The sequence below is a fragment of the Eleutherodactylus coqui genome, chromosome 3 (genome assembly GCF_035609145.1).
Source record: "Eleutherodactylus coqui strain aEleCoq1 chromosome 3, aEleCoq1.hap1, whole genome shotgun sequence".
Taxonomy (NCBI): Eukaryota; Metazoa; Chordata; class Amphibia; order Anura; family Eleutherodactylidae; genus Eleutherodactylus; species Eleutherodactylus coqui.
In genome coordinates, this window is record NC_089839.1 from 142,546,682 (window position 1) to 142,568,885 (window position 22,204).

Below are 22,204 nucleotides of genomic sequence, written 5' to 3' on the forward strand. Positions count from 1 at the left end.
ATTAAAAAAAAAATTGACATGCACTTTCAATGTTATTATATCTAATTTTAAAATGTATCATTTTCTCTTAATCCGTTAAAATTACATACTTCCACCTCTTGTATATCACAGAAACTAGAACTAATAAAGAATTTTCTTTGTCATATTTGTTTTTCTCACCCCAAAATTAGTAAGATTTGACTCATGAAGTTAAGGAAACATTCCAAAATATATTTTTTGTTGGCCAGTGTTATCAGTTGAATTTGCAATAAATACAGTACATAAACAATAATTTAATAGAGATCACTTGGGTAATTATGCCCCATAGGATATCTTGTACGTAGAGGGGTTGTCTGAGAAGTTTTGTGGGCCATGCCAAATCATTACAGCTCCCAACAATCTCAGTTTTTCATGAAACTCGGTAGGATGGTAGAGGACATAAAGTAACTTACAGATGTAATATTTTAGCCCTCAGTGATATCCTGTATTCATACAGCAGGTTGCAGACGTCAGAGAAAATGTGAAAGTTAAGCTTACCAGGTCAACAAAAAAAATCATAACTTCCAATTGTTAGAATTTTTATCTTGAGCTTGTTTTGAAGCTAATGGCGCGCACACACTTTCCTGATTACATTTGTCATTTCAAGGTCACTTGATGTAAACTTTTGAACTTAAATATCTGAAGTGTACATTAAATTTTGTTTTGAGGGGGAGACATATAACACACAGATTGTTGTCCCAAGTTTTTTCACAATCCCTGTGTCCCTCCTGGTTGCTGTGTTTCAGGACATGGGACTGCTACAACCAGTCATTGGCTGTAGAAGGTCACATCTGTGGGACAACGGTGGTAGCTAAAGGGTTTGTCCAGGTGAAAACTAGTCTCCTGTTTATTTTACTGAATGAATACAGTGTACCACTGAGGGCTAAAATGGTAACCTTTGTAAGTTACTTTTGCCCTCTACATCCTACCAAATTTCATAAAAATCTGACATGGAAAGTGATAATTTGGAATGGATTGACCCTTTAACAGGTCTCCCTGCAAGTCCTCCTCCGTCAGCTCCAGGTCTCCTCTATGATGTAAGGTGTACAAGTTAAGGGGAAGGGGAGGCTGCAACAGACAGTCAGTAATTGGCTTCCCTGCCTGATGCAAACTCTCTGAATTCCCAAAAGAAACAAAAAGAAAATCTCAGTGCTCAGGCGGTGTTACTGATCCCGGAATAAGAGATAGGCACGTAACTTACTTCACGGGGGTGCCTCTGCTTGGGCACCCCAAATCCCAGTAGGCGTGTAAATAGTAGTAGGCAGCAGAAAAGTTTCCACAATTTTAATTCAGTACGTGTTTCGGCCTTTACACAGGTAGGCCTTTTTCAAGTACAATAAAACATTAACACACAAAGGTATATCTATACTAAAAAATATAATGGTAATTCCCTATCCTCTCCTGATCGTTAGCCGCCAAACGGATTTCCGGCCTGTGGTGATTAAAGGTGGGGTTCACCATTAGATCCATAAGGAAAACGTGGTGGAATGCTCCACATCATGGAAACTGTTCCGGGTCAACCATGTCATATCCGGCCACGCCGGAGATGAAGTGATGACGTGGGGCACTCCACATCGTGGAGCTCTTTCAGGTCACGTGACGACAACATAATGACGCAATCCTACGAGGGTCCGTATGATACGTGATCACATGACAGCGTGGCGTGATGACGCAATGGTCATGTGATCTGTGTCTCGCGTCATAATGTGTGACGCGTAGCGCATAGCCTCGTGGCCATACCTATCATAGTGACACATGACTTGTAAATGGTAACATGACTATCACATGATCCACAGTTTGGAGGCTTATATTCACATAGTTCCGCTTATCATGATAACAAGGAATTAGTGTGCCCCCCTTACATGAATTGAGCCATTGTATCATGAAGTGACATATATAAAGGGGCAATTGTCTAGATGCATCAAAATTAAGAGGCATGTCAATAAAAAATAATTCACGTCATTTTAAAATTAGCTTGTTATTCAGGATGAAGACCGAAAGGTCTAGATCCTGATCGATTTGAATAATTATAATTTAAATAATGGTTATAAATATAGATCAAAACTTATCAATGCATCAAATTTAAATGCATCTAATAATACAACAAATTAAAAGATTATATTTAAAATTATGTCGCATGATAAATTTATTCACATTTTTTCAAGGATCTCGTTGAGACCATGTGGATTTAGTGTGTTAAAATGAAAAATAAAAAACCTTTCCTTTGCCTTTAGTTAAGAAAATTCGCCACTAGGGACCTGTTCTATTGGGGTAATTTTGAGAAGTGAAAAATCTGAGTTGTGATGCGTGTAAAAGTGTTTTGAAACAGTGTGCTTTAAAAATTGATTTTTAATAAATCTATGATGGTTGATACGATTGCGTAATGAATTTGATAGTGCATCCAATATAACGCAGGTTGCATGGGCATTCAAGCAGGTAAATCACATTTTCGGATCTGCAATTGAAAACATATACACACACAGCCCTCTGGAGGAACCCTAAATTGGCATTTTTTTTTGGGGGGGGGGGGGGGGATTTGCTTAATGTGAAATGGTGGGACATCTTGTCTAGTCTCGTCTAGTATCTTGTCTAGTATATTTTCTTTTATGACAAATATTCAAACAGCATTTACAATTTATTTTGCCGCATTTATAGGATCCTAATGTAGATAAAAGGGAAGTACAATTGTTCTTTTTAAATTTAGATTTGAATTGGTGGGGACGTTAAGGTGCCAGAATATTACCCAACGGTTTGCTCTTCCTGAAGTTCTAATGCCAAACAAGGGTCAACCATCAAAATGTACCAATGATTCCCAAAAGAGTATGTCCATCAAGCCCATCAACCATTATACAATTTCTGGGATTAAGACCAATATCAAGAAGATACATATTTTTTAATTATCTCTACTACCCCATTCCAAAATTCACACAATTTTACACAATCTTAATATCCATTAAATCTAACATCCATGTTAAAAAAACTTAAATGAAGTACGATAAACTCTATGCCCTAAAATACAATTGTGATATTCATTGACTTTCAAATAATATCATTGGAATCGTACACATCACTGCAGCCCATTTATCTTCATTAATACGGATGAAATCTTCCCACTTTTCTATTACCTTTATTAGGAATTGCTGTAAATGGTGAGAAAGTATCTGTCTATATAAATAAGATATTACACCCGTCGTGGCTCCAGAACAGCCAAGAACATTCACCAAAGTGTAGATTGCAAGCACAGATACTGACCGGCTTGAGCTGCAAACGTGTGTCATAACTGAAGGAACTGGAAAAAGTAACTGGGGTACATCATAACACTCTCAAAAATGATTCAAAACTAAAAAGGACCCTCCAAAACGTATCTTTTCTAAAAGGATTACTCCCCTCATGGGGAAAATTCCTCCAACTTAAAGCTACCTTTCCCCTCCGTGCATATGCTGGGGAGAAGCTACCTTTCCCCTCCGTGCATATGCTGGGGAGAAGCTACCTCTCCCCTCCGTGCATATGCTGGGGAGAAGCTACCTCTCCCCTCCGTGCATATGCTGGGGAGAAGCTACCTCTCCCCTCCGTGCATATGCTGGGGAGAAGCTACCTCTCCCCTCCGTGCATATGCTGGGGAGAAGCTACCTCTCCCCTCCGTGCATATGCTGGGGAGAAGCTACCTCTCCCCTCCGTGCATATGCTGGGGAGAAGCTACCTCTCCCCTCCGTGCATATGCTGGGGAGAAGCTACCTCTCCCCTCCGTGCATATGCTGGGGAGAAGCTACCTCTCCCCTCCGTGCATATGCTGGGGAGAAGCTACCTCTCCCCTCCGTGCATATGCTGGGGAGAAGCTACCTCTCCCCTCCGTGCATATGCTGGGGAGAAGCTACCTCTCCCCTCCGTGCATATGCTGGGGAGAAGCTACCTCTCCCCTCCGTGCATATGCTGGGGAGAAGCTACCTCTCCCCTCCGTGCATATGCTGGGGAGAAGCTACCTCTCCCCTCCGTGCATATGCTGGGGAGAAGCTACCTCTCCCCTCCGTGCATATGCTGGGGAGAAGCTACCTCTCCCCTCCGTGCATATGCTGGGGAGAAGCTACCTCTCCCCTCCGTGCATATGCTGGGGAGAAGCTACCTCTCCCCTCCGTGCATATGCTGGGGAGAAGCTACCTCTCCCCTCCGTGCATATGCTGGGGAGAAGCTACCTCTCCCCTCCGTGCATATGCTGGGGAGAAGCTACCTCTCCTCTCTGTGCATATGCTGAAAGGCTGTAAAGTACGTAAGGAAGCGGCCGTGGACTGCAGGAATGGAGCATGCCTTCAAGGCTAAGAAGGGGCTGCAACCTCCAGCCTGGGGTTTAATTTGTTTAAAAATAGGTGTTACCTTTTAAGGTTTAAAAGTGAGGAGTGGCACATTCTGCAGAGGTACATCGGTACATGCAGTCTGAAGAGAATCTAACGCTCCTCTATGTGTATATATATTTTATTCATAAACTTCATAAAATTTTCTGTGCAAACGCGTAAACACCTGTACCAAATTAACTCGGGGGAAGCTGGGTATATCAGCTAGTATTAAATAAATCTATTTGCAATATCTGCTTAAATTTATTGCTTAATTTAAGTTTTAATGTAATAGTCGGATATAATCCCTTTCCTTCTCCTTTCATCCCTTTCTCACTGCTACAACCTGTCATTTTAGAAACTAATGTACCATTCAACCTCAGCGCATTTATTTCTCTCCACCCTTTTGAACTGTTGGAATTAAGACATCAGAAAATATATCCATATATTTGGAATTGCCAACCCTCCAGACCATTTATTCCTTTGAAAGGTCTCCAATTTAATTCTAGCAGATTTCGTATTCCACAATGAATTCCTAAATAGCATATGGGGTAAAAAAAAAAAAAAAACTGGGGTGGAATGCAAACCAGAGAGTTTTGCAGTGTATAAATAAAGGAGTTGTGGCATCAGAACCATTTTAATAAGAGCTGCTGAATAAGTTGACGCTATACAAATAAAGATGTTTATTATTAACAATAAGGTTTTCCTGTAACTTATGGACTGTAGGAGACCGTCACCTAGTTCTCAAACTTTTGTACCCATGGAAGCAGATTAGCAGACGTAAAGTCTTGCGGCTTGGAAGAAACCACAACGCCCAGATATTTGAATTCCTTCACTATTTGTAGTTTCCAATGTTCCATTGAATAGTCCACCGGCAAGGGATCTAAAGGAAGATTTACCCCAGTTAAGGCTCATTTAGACACAAAGATTAATGCTCAAAATTTGCTCAAAAGCCATCTTTTGAGCTATAAACGTTGTGTGTAACTGCACTGACATCGTGTAGTTTTCGTTATGCTGTCTCTCATAGTTGTCTTTCAGTGTGCTGAAAGACAGCAATGAGCCTTATCAGGGATTCACAGCGGGATACAGCTGATACTATTGTTTTAGCTGTATCCCGCTCTCTGATCGCAGGCTGTATCCCGGTCCCTGATCGCAGGCTGGGTATGAAGAACAGAGCGTTCCAGCTGAGTTCTCCATACCCCGCACGGAGTACTCGGCTGTATAACAGACGGGTGCTCCGTGTAGAAAACAGCTGGATGCAGAAAACAAGCGGGGACACCCTGTTTGTCTTCTGCATCCTACGCTTGCAGCACAAGGTGATCGCTCATCTTGAGCGATCATCTTGCACTGTAAATGACCCGATTATCGTTCAAAACTTGCTTGAGCGATATCTTTTGATCGATAATCGATGTGTCTAAATGGGCCTTTAATAGTGAAGTCCAACATTTTTACCAAATATATCAAAAATTGACATAATAGGGCTCATTGATTTACTCACATCCCCCATATGCAACAGATCATCTGCATATAATGAGATACATTACTCAATTTCCCCATACTGCAATCCAACTATACTGGGTAATTGTCCAAACCAACCAGGGGCTCGATTGCACGGACAAAGAGAAGACAATAAACACCTCTGCCTTGTTCTTCTCTCCAACACTACATGTCCCGAAATATGACCATTTACCCTCACTCTTGCCCCTGGCATTGAGTAGAGCAGTTTAACCCCTGCCACAATTTTCTCGCCAGGACCCATCCTATGAGGAACAGCCCACAAATAATTCCATTCAACGTTATTAAAAGCTTTGGTAGCATCAAGTGAAAATTAAACATTCCTGCTCCCATAAATTGGATGATCCGCCTGAAGATTCAGGCATAACCTCAAATTAATAGCAGTTGGTTTGTTTGGCATGAAGCGAGATTGATCCTCATGTATTAAATGAGTCATTACTAAAAGTAATCTATTCACCTGGTCAGAGATATTGGGCAATAGGAATCGAGAAGAGACAAATCCCTTCCCAGGTTAGGAATTAGGACAATCCTAGCATCTCTCATTAATGGTGGTAGTATACCTTCATACAATGATTCGTGAAACACCATCAATAAATGTGGCAGAAGCATATCCTGGTAACAATTCACAAATTTATTTGGAAGACCATCCAACCTGATTGACTTATCAGTAGGAAGTGTCGCTACTGCATCCCTTGACTCATTCAGTGTCAGAGGAACCTCTAATATCACTCTCTGATTATCAGACAAAGTTGGCAATTATACCCAAGCCAAATAATCATAGAGATTTTCACAATCCACACTTAATTTAGATGCATGCAGGTTTTTAAAATAGAGAAAAAATGCCTCCAAAATGTCATCCTCCTTTATACCCAAAGAATTACCGTATATACTCGAGTATTAGCCGACCCGAGTATAAGCAAAAAAACTGGTAAAACTTATTGACTCGAGTATATACTAGGTTAAAAAAACCAAAACCCTCAATACTCCCCTCCCAGCCGGCGTCTGTGTCCCCAGCGTGATGGGGTGCCGCAAGCTGCTTGAGAATTTTCCCCGCTGTCATCTCCCTGCTCAGCTTTGAATTCTCCCACCGTCAGCGCTTTGTAAGTTAGCGCTGTGATTGAATGGAGCGCCAGCCAATCACAACCGGCGCTCGATAAACCAATTGCAGCCATTCAGTGATGTCATTCACTGAATGGCTGTAAATGATCGAGCGCCGGCTGTAAAATGTAACAAGCCATCCCAGCTGAAGTCTTGTAGCCAGAACTTTAAAGCCAGTTATAGCCCAAACATGCCACACGCACCTCAAAAATATTGCTAAAAAACATCCGTTTCTCACCACGGACACGCTAAAGACAGCCGTGGTTGCCCTCATCCACTCCCGACTCAACTACTGCAACTTGCTATTCATCTTCCTCCACCGCACCAGACTCGCTCCACTCCAATCCATACTAAATGCAGCAGCTAGGCCCATTTTTCTATCCAGTCGTTATTCAGACGCCTCTGCATTATGCCAGTGACTGCATTGGCTGCCCATCCATTGCAGAACTAAACTTAAACTCCTCAACCTCACCCACAAAGCTCTGCATGGCGCTGCGCCAGCATACATCGCCTCCCTCCTGTCAGTACACCACCCAACCCGCTCACTCTGATCCGCTAACACACTCAAACTAAACACCCCTCTAGTATGAACCTCACATACTCGCCTACTCGACTTCATCAGAGCAGCACCCATCCTCTGGAACACTCTACCCCAAGGCATCCGGACAATTCCCGATGCACGAAACTTCAGACGCGCCTTAAAAACGCACCTCTTCAGGGAGGCATACCAAATCTCCTGACCTAGTTCCCTGCTTCTCCCTATGGCTTCCCACACCCTCCAACCTGCCTATCACATACGACCTCTACCTCTACTGCCTATCACATAATACCTCTTTACCGCCCCACCCCGTTTGCTTTCTAAAATCCCCTACTGTCTGTGTTTGCATGCCTCGCTCCCCCCCCCCCTGTACCTCCCCCACCCCATTTGTTTCAAACTGATTGTACCTCACAATGTAATTGTCGTATTGTTTGCATTTATCCCATGCTTGAAAGCGCTGTGGAACAAGTTGGTGCTATACAAATAAAGATGATGATTATTATTATTACTTTCCCTCTGTAAGAACCAGCAAAAGTCGCCCATCATGTTGGGATTGTATCTCCCTTTGTAATGGTCTTAAATTATGGAGATGTCGTGTATGCATAATTTCAATTGGTTCGTTCACATGAGTGTATTTTTTTGTATGATGTACAATCGTGTGAGAAAATACGCAGCATGACCTTGTTGGGGCGTAGTACTGCAATAAGCCATTGAAATTAATGGGCGGCACAAATATGCAGCGAGTACGCGGGAAACCGGCTTTTTTGCATGCCATTTCAATGAGCCCATTTACGTTTTTTTCATTTGCAAATATGCTGTGTGTTTGTGCTCTTAAAAACATGTCAGAGCAGGTGAAAAATGCGGGTGTAAGTGATTTTTGGTTGTGCAAATGCATATCACATTTGCACGACGAATGTGCTTCCGTCCATGGGAATGCGCCCCAATAGTAAGTGACCTCCACAGTGGCCTCATTAGTAATAGTGACCCCCACAATGGCCACAGTAGTAATAGTGACTACCACAGTAGTTTGTGGCCCTAGTAGTAACAGTGTACCCTATAGTGGCCACAGTAGTAACAGTGTACCCTATATTGGTCGGACTAGTAAAAGTGACCCCCATAGTGTCCCCAGTAGTAACAGCGTCCCTAATATTGGCCCAAGTAGTAATAGTGACCACCATAGTAGTCCCAGGGATGCTGTCCAGCCAGAGGCCAATAGCAACCCTCCCATTGGATCGGGAATAGGTAATCTGGCGTCGTGAGGCACAGATTATATTGCAGAAGGTATATCTGGATACAAAATGTTATCTTTTTGTTTACTGGAGAAGCCTTTAGTATTTGTCCTACAGAAATACCAGTCAGTATGGTGGTCTCCTTGTACTCGCCATTCCATCGGGATGGCGAATGGCGTTCTCTTGCCTGCCAGCCCCTGTGTGAGATGAGTGTTACATGACACACAGATGATGTGCGGTGCCACTTCTTATCTTGGTCACCGAGCTTTATTCCCAAATACTTGTGATAGGCACACTTTACCAAAGATGTAATTTTCCTCCGCTGTATCTTCGTTGTGAACTGTCTGCAGACATAGCAGAAATTGTCTGGGTCCCTCAGACATTTGCACCGCTCAGCCATATTGTTATTACATTTTGAAAAATAGTCCCAGTCTAACCAATGACCTGTACGAACACAGTTCATTAATTACAACTTACTGGTGGATGACCCGCAGCATTTCTGCCACGTGGAAACATACCCTATGTGTTACATAAATTTACATACACCCTGCGCGCTGACTGAACACTGTAAGGGTAATAGTGATTGAGAAATATTTGTGCAAACACTTTTGTTGTTTTTATTAAGCAAGGTTAATAGCGAGCCGACTGGATTAATTGTACAGGCAGATTTCCAAAAAATAAAGTACAACGGCAATTGGATTACATTTTGCCCCATAACTGGAAAACTTTACATGGCAGAAAAAAAAGATATCCTATTTGAATTCAGCACACTAAAGCTACTGCGAGCCGCCTATCTGCTGATCGGTTACAATTGTGTTGCACAATGATCAGCAACAAATGAAGTGGAGAGAGATCAGGCAGTTTGTGGCAGATACTCCGCTCTATGAACCTAAGGACACATAGATGGAGTACCGATCAGCAGATCTATTCTAGAAAGTGCATTATGTGAACTGGAATACGTTTTTTATTTTTCTTTCCAGTTTGTAGATTGGATTCAATTAAATCCAATATCAGTTTATTGGGAATGGATATGTGGTACACAATGCTAAAATGAGATGTCTATATGCTTTTTGTTTTTATTTGGTGGAATTTATTTCCTGCTAACGTGCCATATTTCTACCTTGTTGCCTAGATCTGTGCTCACTGCCAGGCGCCTGGAGCTACCCTAGGCTGCTTCAATAAGGGTTGTGTCTGCTGCTATCACTTCCCATGTGCCATGGACTCAGGTAAGGGCAGAATTACTGACTGCCAGATAACAGTCGTTTTAATATTCAGCATACACTCGGTGCTAATCATATTATCGTCAACCTCCTACCAGCTTCCATTGCAGAGGGAGTTAGAACTAAAGGCTCAAGCTCAGACTGCAAAGAGGACCTGTAAATTTGTAAAATCAGCGGGGCTGAATGCTTAGCTTGACAGGCACAGCCCCGTTGACTCCACGGTCATGTTTTTCTTTTGCAATCCACATTGACCTTATAAGTCAATGTGGCTTTTGTCTGCACTGTTGGTGTCTGTCGTGTGAAGGGTCATTTATAGCTTGAAATCAGTTTTTTCCATCTGTGATATAATTGAATTCTTTATGCAGCCCTGAATAGCCTTGCGGGGGGCCGGAGACCACCACTGTGCATCATTATTGTTAGACACATGGTGAATATTTTTGCATCACTGACACCTGGGATTTGCTGTGGATGTGTGCAGGTAACAGTTGTAGCCAATTACAATACCAGGCAATCCCATTCACAAGCTGCAAAATTGTTTATGCACAGAAATTGACATGCAGTGCAGGCCTTTTAAAATCTGCAGCATGTAAATTAATATGCAGATTTCACATCAATGTAGCAGGGATGAAATCTTCTCTGAAAATGCATCAAAATCAGCATGAAGCACGTGCACGTTTTTTCTGTGTTCTGTGGATTTTGCTAAATGCATTTTTCTATCTTTTATGGGCTTATCCTAAATACAGGGCACTCAGTATATCCAAATGAGTGAAGTAGCACAGTAAAAGTATGCCAATAGTTAACGCAGTGACCAGATCCTTATTAGAGTTATTTTCAAGCAAGTAAGCCCCCCTCCACATGGGCGATTTGCATTGCAAAATCCAGAGTGGGATTCCACCTCTGGATTCTGCAGAAAATCCAGCCCATAGCATTCTATGTGAATATGCGATCTCCTGTCCCGCGAGTGGAAATCTATTGCGGGGGAGAAATCACAGCATGCTGCAATTTTGTGCGGGCTACGCACAGCCGGCTTCCATTGAAGTCAATGGAATCTGTCCGTCCCGTGGCCATTTTGCAATTATCATTGCAGAATGGTCACGGCAGCTGCGTCATTGCCATAGCAACGGTGCGGCGTCCTCTGTACTGTGCATTTGCATCGCCATTTGCAGCAGAAACGAACAACGGCAGAGAGGTAAGCTGGGGTCCGACCCACCTGCATGCAGGCGGCCTAAGGCTGCCTGTCCACAGGCGTTGCGGCATCCCGTAGTGGATCTCCCCTGCGGGAGCTGCTGCCCGGGAGGAGGAGCTGGCAGACTGATCTCCGCTGTCAGCCTATCTGACAGGTAGGCTGACAGCAGAGAATCACGGCAATTCGCAGCATGCTGCGAATTGCCGGCCGCGAGCGGAGAATTGCGATGATTCTCCTCTCATGGATAGGGCGCCATCCCTTTCCATAGCAACGCTTCAGACAGCTTGATTCGCCAGCGATTTGCCGCCGGCGGAATCACGCCCGTGGACGGGGCCTAAGAGTGTATTCCGATGATGCAGATATTCAGTTTTAGACACCAATTTTTACAAAATAACTACATGATTTAAAACACTGGTTTTCAGAAAATAAAAAGTGCAGATGACTGGCAATCTTGATTTTGTTCACTTTTTTTTTTCTTTTACAGAATGTTTACTAAATGAGGAAAACTTTTCTGTACGGTGCCCAAAGCACAAGGTAAGGAAACGCTCCACCTCACTTTGTGAATTACAGTTGCGAAAGACTGCTTTAGCAATGTGGCAAACACAATATAACTAAACTAATAACACCTAAAGTATTGTACAGCTCATGGCTTTTACTTAACAAAATGTGTAAAACCCAATAGTACAGAGAGAAAAAGTAAATGAATCCTTGCATTTGAAAGACGTCTGGTAACTGTTTTCCCTTGCAAGCGCTGTGATGTGGACTTTCTTATTGAGCTACTCCACAGCTCTGATTGACTGCTGTAGTGTCCACCCGGGAGATGGCCGCAGTTGTCAGTCCGAGCTGAGGAGAAACCCGCATCCGAGCAACTGATCACTGCTGCTGAGTAACGCGCTTCACAAAGGTATGTTTCAGCTGCGCTATTCTGTCCCTACACTGTACTGTCAGCGGTTTTGCACGGACACTGCCCATGTGAGCAGCATGCATTGTCTTAGGCCGCTCTCACACATGCGATTTTACTTTTGTTTTCCGCTACAGTGAAAATGACAGCAGGTTTTATGTGATGAGGTGCGCTAAACGCAGAAAAATAGAGCAGACAGCGCTTGAAAATCAATGGGAGCGTTATACCATGATTACTGTGGCGTTCAAAATGCTGAAAACTGATGTATAAAAGTGGCCTTAGACAACTAACACACAGTTAGAAAAGCGATGCAGCCATCTTTGTTTATCCAGGACCAGTGTGTCGCTTTAAGGCTTAAATTATGTCACTAAGGGGTTAAAATGCACTGAGTTAAGCACCATCTACCGTATATTTACACAAAACATAAATTGAAAATCTACAATATAAACCTCTGTAGAGTTGGGATATTGGGCAGAAAGTGAACAACAGTTCTTGAAGCTGTTTTAGTGGAAGAAAATTGTAATGGCTGGGTCAGAGCTCCTCCAGGACAGTAGGACTCGTGTAGTGATCCCAGCATGCAGTGCTCAGGCAAGGATAGCTAGACTAACCACAGGGCTAGTTTAATTGTTGTATTTGGGGACCAAATTCTAGTGCGTCCAATCATACAGAAGAACTACAGCATTACCAATTGCTGAAACGTAAATACTGCTATGTCAGGACACACAACCGCTTACTGTGTCAGCCGTATACTACATAATACTACACGGGTGCTGTTGTGTTCTGCCAGGAGGATAAGAGGACTTCCTTCTGCACCTCACAGTATATGTATATTGAGGGGTTACTGGCTAGTTATCCTCTAACATCCCAATTTACAATTTTTTTCATGTTTTTGCAAAACTTTCCTTGTAGCTTAAGTCGCTGGAAGATCTAGAAGTGTTACTAAAGGCCCATTTACATGCAATTGCCGTTTTTTTCTGAAGTGATGAGCGTTTACATGTAAAGATGATCGTTTGAAATCCTCGTCATTTCCCTCATTAGCTATATAAACAGTGTATATGTTCTTTGCTCAGGTGAGCGTGTGTTTATGTGAAGAATCTCTAGGGGGGAGGTCTTTACTTAGAAGAAAAAGTCATTGTCTACCCTGGCATGAATCATTGTTTTCAGCTGGGCGAACAATCCCCTTCATCTCCCGGCAAGTCGTTTTATATACTGAATGACTGCTGTTTAAACCTACTGTCTAGCGAACGAACAACCAATTTTTTTGCAGGCTAAAACTCTGTGATAAAGGACAAGTGAACGAATAACACACAATGGCTTCACGTTTACACATAACGATCGCTTGTTTGAGCAAAATTTGAGCAATAATTATTGCGTGTAAATGGGCTTTTAGTAGTAAGAAGAAGCAACTTGGCTTTACATCACTGGGGTGCACTTTGGATCCTTGGTGCTGCCCAAATTAACTTGGGTCTAGTAGGAGTACAAGTCAGGTTGTGTGCCACAATGAAGGGATGCTCGGTTACAGGACATGCCCGCACATATTGGTAGACAAGAACACGCTGCAGGGATGAAATGCTTCCCTCTAGTGACCGGTACCGTGTAGTATGTGACACTTGTGCAGGGTAGCACAGTCATTTTGAGTTCTATTAGTGTGTAATATGAACAAGTATAGCCCTGTGCGGGTAAAAAACTGAGTAGCTTTTAATTATTGAATATCATGGCAAAGAAGAAAGCGTATCCAATCTTAAATGTTTTAAGTCTTCTCAACATTTGCCTGATGGAAAGCTGTTGAGAAGGTGTGTAGCAGAGGCGTAACGTGAAGCTTCTGGGCCCCAATGCAAAATCTGTAACGGGGCCCTCAACTATAATGCTTTATTCATAGTACTGGGCTCCCTATATGGAGAGGAGAGGCCTTACGGGCTCCCTAAAACTCCATCCCCTATACTTAGGCCAGTGATGTGTAGTATAGGAGTGCTACTAGTGTCTTTCCCTTATATGTTCTGCTGGTAAGGAAGTGTTTTCTGACGTAGTTTTTGAGGACTATTTCCTCTGGCAGTCGCTGCACGTTGGACTTTGCTCTTGTTTCCTCTTACCTGCTCTCCTTACTTCTCTTAGACCAAGACCATAAAGGCCGTGTCATCGGAACAGCCTGAGCAGGGCTGACGGGAAGTGTGGCCTACAGTTGAAAAGACAATTCAAGCACAGGTAGGTAGTGAGTTGGTGTTCTGTTCTGCAAGGGGATACTTGATAATTTTGAGAATTTCAAATGCAATGTTTGCCCTTTTCTCACTTATTTTATCCTGCTGTTGTGGCTGTATGAAGTAAATGATTGTTTTTAATATTTCAGCTATTTTTTGCCAATCTCCATGCCCTATGATCTGTCTGTAAATCTCAATGTCTATTATATGGGATTTACCCAACTACATGTCTGCCACATAGGAAGCCATTATTTTGTGCTAAGGTAATAACCACACTGCCATATTTTGCGTACGTTTTTATGAACAGAATATGGACGTGTGTCCACTGAACTCCGAGCATCATACACTCGGTCAGGCCGTGACACGCTTCCGTATTCCGTACATAAAACTCGAGGCTAAATACGGCAGCGTGGTTGCACCTTTTACTTATTCACAAGATTTCTTACCTATAGACTGGAGTTACATATACAAGACATGCAGATGGGCCAGTTATTAAAAAAGAAAAATTCCGATTAAGATCCCACCAAATATAGAAGTCACTCTGACTTCATGTAGACATTGGCTCCTGTGCATGGAGGTAGTTAACCAAGATAGGGTTTTCAGGGCACATTTTCATGACCTATTTTTGTGGTGGATGGAGATGGAGAGATAGATCTAAATTTTTTGTTTTTAAATTACTGAAAAGCTGCCATTTTGTTTTAAAAAAAAAATAAAATTTTGCCAGGATTTTAAGAATCGTGACAAAGTGGCTATAAGTAGGGATAGATCTCTGTATTGTCTCCTGATATATTTATATATAGCTATTAGATTGTTCCTCAAACATCATTTTTTCCAAAACTAAATAACCATAATTTTGATAATCTCTCTGGGTATTGTAGTCTACCCATTCTATGTATTACTTTAGTTGCCCGCCTTTGTACCCGCTCAAGGTCTGATATGTCCTTCTTGAGTACCGGTGCCCAAAACTGTCCACAATATCCCATGTGTGGTCTGATCATTGATTTGCAAAGAGGAAGAACAATGTTCTCGTCATGTTTTCCTAGACCTCTTTTGATGCATCCCATGATCTGGTTTGCCTTGGCAGCAGCTGCCTGACACTGGTTGCTCCAGTTAAGCTTATAGTTAACTAAAATCCCAAGTCCTTTCCCATGTCAGTGTTCTCCAGTGTTTCCCATTTGGTGTGTAATGATGAGATATAGTTCCTGCCCATGTGCAGAACCTTACATTTATCAATGTTAAACCTCATTTGCCACTTTTCTGCCCCCATCTTATCCAGATCCTCTTGCAATTTCCTCACGTCCTCCCTTGTGGTAATTTCTTTACATAGTTTTGTATCCTCTGTAAATATTGATATTTTACTCCACAATCCTTCTACCAGGTCATTAATATATTAAAAAGAATAGGGACCAGTACTGCCCCTGTGGTTATGGTGACCCAATCAGAGTATGTACCATTTATAAGCCCCTCTGCTTCCTATCACTGACCAGTTACTTACCCACTTACCCACATCCTCGCCCAGACCAAGCATTCTCATTTTATATACCAACCTTTTATGTGGCGCAGCATCAAACACTTAGGAAAAGTCTAGATACATAAGATCCAGTGACTCTCCCTGGTTCAGTCTAGAACTTACCTCCTCATAGAAGCTAATCGCAATAGAAGGAAGACTTACCAGTCGGTAATTTTCTGGTTTCACTTTTTGTAGCTTTTATTGCGCGGGCTGAGTTCTAGTTTTTATAGGAACTAATTTGGGGTACATAAAATGTATTGAAAAACTTTTTTTTTTTTTTGTGTTGTTGCTGGGGCAGAAATATATACAGAAGCATCACAGATAATCTCTTCTGCCCTCTGGTCTCTTCTCCCTCTCCATCTCTGTCTGAGACACTAAAAAATGACAGTTGTAAATTCATAGATAGAATCATAGAATGGTAGAGTTGGAAGGGACCAACCCCCTGCTCAATGCAGGATCACTAAATCATCCCAGACAGATGTCTGTCTAGAATCTGAAGACTTCCATTGAAGGAGAACTCGCCACCTCCCGTGGCAACCTGTTCCACTCATTTATCACCCTCCCTGTCTAATATCTAATTTGTGTCTCCTCCCTTTCAGTTTCAGCCCATTGCTTCTAGTTTTTCTTTGTGCAAATAAGAATAGGACTGATTCCTCTGCACTGTGACGGCCCCTAAGATATTTGTAGACAGCTATTAAAGGGGTTGTCCCGCGGCAGCAAGTGGGTCTATACACTTCTGTATGGCCATATTAATGCACTTTGTAATGTACATTGTGCATTAATTATGAGCCATACAGAAGTTATAAGAAGTTTTTCACTTACCTGCTCCGTTGCTAGCGTCCTCGTTCCCATGGAGCCGACTAATTTTCGCCGTCTAATGGCCAAATTAGCCGCGCTTGCGCAGTCCGGGTCTTCTTCTCTTCTCAATGGGGCTCGGTGTAGCTCCGCCCCGTCACGTGCCGATTCCAGCCAATCAGGAGGCTGGAATCGGCAATGGACCGCACAGAAGAGCTGCGGTCCACGAAGGTAGAAGATCCCGGCGGCCATCTTCACCGGGTAAGTAAGAAGTCACCGGAGCGCGGGGATTAAGGTAAGCGCTGTCCGGTGTTCTTTTTTAACCCCTGCATCGGGGTTGTTTCGCGCCGAACGGGGGGGCGTTCAGACATGTTTGTCTTAGTACATGTCTGTATTCCCCCATAGTATAACAGTGCTGGAGCATCTCTTCTTAGGATTTTGTGTATATGAGTAATTGTCCGCTGGATTTGACAATTTGTTGTCAGTGGGCTATCTCCATATAAACTCTGAAACTGTTGAATCACTCCTAACCCTACTAGACTGTTGACAAGGGGAATTGTAACACCCAGTTGTCAATTTATTCATAACTTTTCAAGAGGAATAACTCCTTATGCAGAGTTCTAAAAATCAGATGCTCCAGCGTTGTTGTTTTATGGAATACAAGTATTTACTGTAAGAGGCATGCCAGGTCAAACAATAACTTAAGGATTCCTCACGCTTTTCCTACCCCCAGTGTTTTCTGTTGAATCTCTGTTATGGCCAGCTTTACACGCGCATCAAAATTGCGTGAGATTTGTACATTGCGAGATGCAAAAATATGAACCCTGTTCTTTTGAATGAGGTCTTACACATTGGCAATGTTTTCCTGCATGGCACCGTGATGCTGGGCCCAATTGAAAGCAATGGGAGAAGCTCCGCGATCCTCTGCTGCAGTTGTGACAGCCGCGGCAGGAGGTTTGCTTTATCCCTAAAGTGATGCAAATCTATTTTGCCATGAAAATGCCTCACATTCATGGGGATTTCACATGGTGGGTAGTGCGATATGGAGGGGGGATTCACGCCCCCATATCGCGCTCGCCAGTGTGTTAGTCTAAAGGCCATGTCTACACTTGGAAACCTTTTTTATTATCTTAATGCATCTATGAAGCAGCTTTGCAATAGGTTAAGAGGAAACTTCTACAGTTTTTTGTTTCTACATCTCTTTGCAGAATTCTGTCTCTATATGGTAACAGTCAGCAAGCCTTTTGCTGTAGTCTGATTCTGCATTCTTTGCTGTGTCCCCTACTACTTCCTAACCCACTGAATGCATGCTAGCATAACATTGGGAACAAATGGGAGTACAACTGCAGGATCAGGGTTTATTTGTAGTTTTTTTTACCATGGAATTGCATAGGTTTTCTATAGAATCAAAACATAAGAAAACTTTTAACACCGTGCAGACAAATTTTTTTTAGTTTTTTTCCTTCTTGATTATTTGTCATTTCTGACTGAAGAATTATAGCTTTTAACATTTTTCTGTCAACACTTTTCTGGTGTTGGAGGTGACAGGGAGCTGGTTGAGGTAAGTTTCTCACACACTCCCACAATCCAGCAGTGTCCCCCTCTGAAGTCTCGGCAGTGCACTAAAATCTGACCCTTTCCAGAGTCCTATGTGCACACTATACAAGGGTGAGCATATGCACGGGACTCTGTATAGGGTCAGATTTCCATGCACACTAGGACCTCAGAGGAGGACACCTCTAAATCCATGGAGCAGGTGAGTATAAAATATACATCACCTGGCTCCTTGTCCCGTCCCCTAAAAGAACCTAATTTAGTTTATAGCGCTGTGGGGATGTGGCAGGTTCCATTTAACTTTAAATTGGTAAAATAAAAAATGTGAAAACAAAGATCCATTTAGCAAAAAAGATCCAAGTGTGGGTAAAACCACTAGGTGGCAGCTCAGCAATGAATATCAAAAATAGTGGAAAAGTTCCATCCAAAAGAAATTCTGTTCAGCTAAGCAATCTGCCTGTAAATCTATGAAGAGGTATAGTGAGGTTTTCCTACACCCCGGGGCAAGTTACAGTTTTCGCATCTCTCCGTGTCCAGTTAATGAATTAATTTCACATAACTTTTTAATTTATTTTTTTCCCCTGCATTGTGAAGTCCAGATCTGAGAAGACGGCACAACGTGGCTTCTGGCCCTCCGCGATACAGCTATAAAATGTGCTGAACAGCTTGTTGACGTAGCTTGTAAATTGATTATTGGTTGTGCAGTTTTGCAAAATGATGTAGCCAACTAACAATCAATTTTGAAACCACAGCAAACATGATCTCTGCACAGTTTTTGCTTGTACTGTGATCAGGCTGCTCTAATGGACCTAACCACTCCGATTGTTTTTTTTTTTTTAATAATAGGATTTTTGTTTTCATATTTTATATATTTTTTATGTTGTCAGAAAATGATCCTCTTTATAAATCACATTTTTGTGTTGAACAGATTTTTAAGAATTTTTCAGTGCCATTTTATCATTTTTTGGTCACATTCTGTATTAACCCCTTAACTCTACAGGACGTAGAGTTATGTCCTGCAGCTTCGGGATGTGTATGGAGGGGGATCGCGGGTTTCTTACAGCCGGCACCTACCTGCAACAACACCTCCTGTAAGCCGCGCCGCTCATTGGAGCTGTTAACTCTTTAAATGCCAACGTCGATTCTGACAGCAGCATTTAAATGCCCAAACTGATGTTCGGGGGTACCGTACGGCCCCCTGCGGTAACATTGCATGTTGCTGTGCGGTTGTCATGGCAGCCAGGGTCCATCTAAAAAAGCCACTAGGGCTGCCATCGCAGAGAGCGCCGATCAAGCCATGCTTGTCTAATCACGGTATATGGCAGATGCCATCAGGAATTTCGCATTGGAGCATACACCAGAGCCCCCCAACGGTGTTCATCTGCCTCTGAAGCAGAGTGCACGACTGTAGAGTGATGCAGCGTGGGTATGGTACTGCACCTTTTAAACCGGATCACAGCAATATTTGGTACCAGGACGAGACAGCAGCAGCTGAACAACCTACTTCCACAGTAAAGACCGGGCTCACACAGCTGTCGGTGTGTCATTCAGCATTTTACCAAGGAGCCGCCAGAGACCGGCCTAACGCTGCGTCTGGTAGCAAAATTGTACTGCACATGACAGCATATCTCACGTACACTCCCATGTGCAGTTCACCTGTTGTTTTTGTGAGAGCCCATTGTTCTCTATGGCTCATATATACAGTTTCGCTGCCATACCCCGCGATCAGCCGGGTCACCAGCGGCTCCACAGCAGAAAAACGCTGCATTACTCATTCAAGGTTTTACGCTCAAGGCAGTCTGAGCTCAACCTAAGGGATTAAATCATCCTATTGATTTGATATACATTTGTCTGGATATGTGTTTTATTTCCTCTTTGTATTTAGATTACTTAGCATTAATGTATAGATTTCATTTAGTCTGGATTCTAGCGGTTCTTAAGACTAAAATTAGTTGCATCACTAGTGGGTTAAATGCATTTCTGGCATGAAGTTACGTGCCAACTATATTTACCCGAGATGGGCATTGCCAGTTTTCATGTGAGTGTTCGGGGGTTAACACATCCGTTAGTAGAGCTTTACTATTTATTTTATTTGAGGATCAAATTTATTTCCCAGGACGCCCTGCTGTTTTTAACTAATGATGTGCCTCCTGGTACAGCAGCAAATGTGGCTTTTGTTGCAGCACACCTTAGACTGGGGATTCCTGGTAGAGTTGGATGTAACCCTATGAGTACATGTGTAATGCTTCCACAATTGTTAAGCTGGGTTCACACAGGACGGATTTGCCACGGGGTTTCCCTGCGGGAGATCTGCCTGCGGCCGCTAATCCCGGGGTTTGTCAAACATCTTGTCCGCACGGGGTGGCCAATCGTTGCGGTAAAGCCAGCGCTGCAGCGCGTATACCCGTGACGCAGCATGTCATTTCTTTTTTTTTTTCCCGTTGCGGCCTCGCTGTCCTCTGAGCGAGTCGGCCGCAGCAGAAAAGCATGCGGCGAAGCCACTCCAAAGCACACGACTAAGTGCCACGGGTTTTGAAGCTGTGCTCATCCTGCAGAAATCTTGCTGTTTTTTGCTGCGACTAAACCTCGAGATTTCCGCGGTGTAACAGACCCGTGGGAACCCAGCATTAGACTTGTTTATTACCTGCCAACAAGTTATTCAGTTGCATTTTCCATTTATTGACCGACTTCTAGTAATTAATGTTGTTTTGTCTTTCAGGTAAAGCTTTTTAAATAATGGGGATCATTGCCACCATAGTCCACTAAAACTATCTGTTCCAGTTCTATGGGTGGACATTGCCTTCTCTTGGGATTCATCCCATTTAGTTAAAGCATTTCTGTCACGGACCCGACGATACAGAACACAAGTGGTATCAAGGAATATGATCTCGCAGTCCACAACAATCTTCATCCTATGTTACGGGAAAGAGGATCTGTAATTTAATGGGGGAAGTATTAAACAAAAGTATATAAATATATAAATATATTTTTAATCTGAAGAGGAAAGGCGCAAAATCTTTGTATGGTTCAGATTAAATATCATTTTAAAAACGATGTATGGTTAAACAAAGACTTTTGAAAAACAGTTTTAAAAATATTTTGTTCACTCTTTGACCGTTGCTCAACATTCTACAAAGTTGTTTTCTTTACCCAGTTAAGCTCTATTCTTTCAAAGCAGGATTTTCAGCTATCAAATGCACATATGAATCGAAAGTTTGTACACAGCCTGTGTAATCTGTGCAGCAAATGTAAACTGCGTGGGATGCGGTGTTCGCAGCCCTTTTATGTAAATCTTGTATAAAATATAACAAACTGGCCAGAATTTAATATGCAAATGCAGTGACGTCAGACTATTGTATTTGTTTCCCACCACACCTTCTCTCTGCTTTACAGCTGTATATACTTCATATTTTTTTTAACATTAAAAAATACATTTTAGACAACTTCTTGAACAGTTCTAGAATCGTAAGAATGCAAAACATGTTGGTCAATGAGCGTTTTCATTTTTAAAGTAAAATAAACCACTTATGGACTATATAAATATATATATATTTTTTTTATATTTCGTGTATGTTGAACCATACGATCAAATGAGAGGGAGGGGGTGGGAGGTGCCTTCAAGTGCGTTTCACTTCATGAAACCTTTAGTATTTGAAGGTGGGTGTTTCACAGAGGAAGTCAACTTTTTTTTCTAGAAAAAGAAAGAAAAACTAATCAAAAAAATAAAGGTTGTTTTATCATTTGACATTCTCAGTTTTCTGTGTGTTGCATACACGTTGTCAGTATGGACAGAAAAACGTTTGAATCAGGTATTTGATTTTCATGAAAGTAGGGCCGGACAATTATTCAAATTTGATTTAGTCACCATTTTGCTGAGGTGCGGCTCGTTTACACAGCATAAAAGATCACCGATGAGCTCATTGCTCAGTTTAAACAACAGCTGTTCAGTAGTGAATGACCACTGTGTTATCTCAATGGAGAGGGGTGGGGGAGTGCGAGGAGAGAAATCTCCTGAACTGCCCTGCCCCCCTTCTGGCTGTTTTAGACCTACTTACGAAGCAAATGCACAAAAAGTCTCCACTGCCTTGCTGATTAGTGAAAAAGAGGATGTGTTGACTAA

At 42.4% G+C, this 22,204-nt stretch overlaps 1 protein-coding gene across 2 annotated transcripts in view; it reads left to right on the forward strand.

Annotated features, from left to right (window-relative positions):
* The window catches only part of TCF20 (transcription factor 20), an 80,423-nt gene extending 58,594 nt beyond the window's left edge, over positions 1–21,829 (forward strand). For both annotated transcript variants that reach the window (XM_066596211.1, XM_066596212.1), the window contains exons 3-6: positions 9,856–9,949; positions 11,614–11,663; positions 14,143–14,232; positions 20,804–21,829. In XM_066596211.1, coding sequence (XP_066452308.1) covers positions 9,856–9,949; positions 11,614–11,663; positions 14,143–14,190 — 192 coding nt within the window. In that variant the 3' untranslated portion in view covers positions 14,191–14,232; positions 20,804–21,829. The remainder of the gene's footprint in view (positions 1–9,855; positions 9,950–11,613; positions 11,664–14,142; positions 14,233–20,803) is intronic.
* The last annotated feature ends 375 nt before the right edge of the window (positions 21,830–22,204 follow it).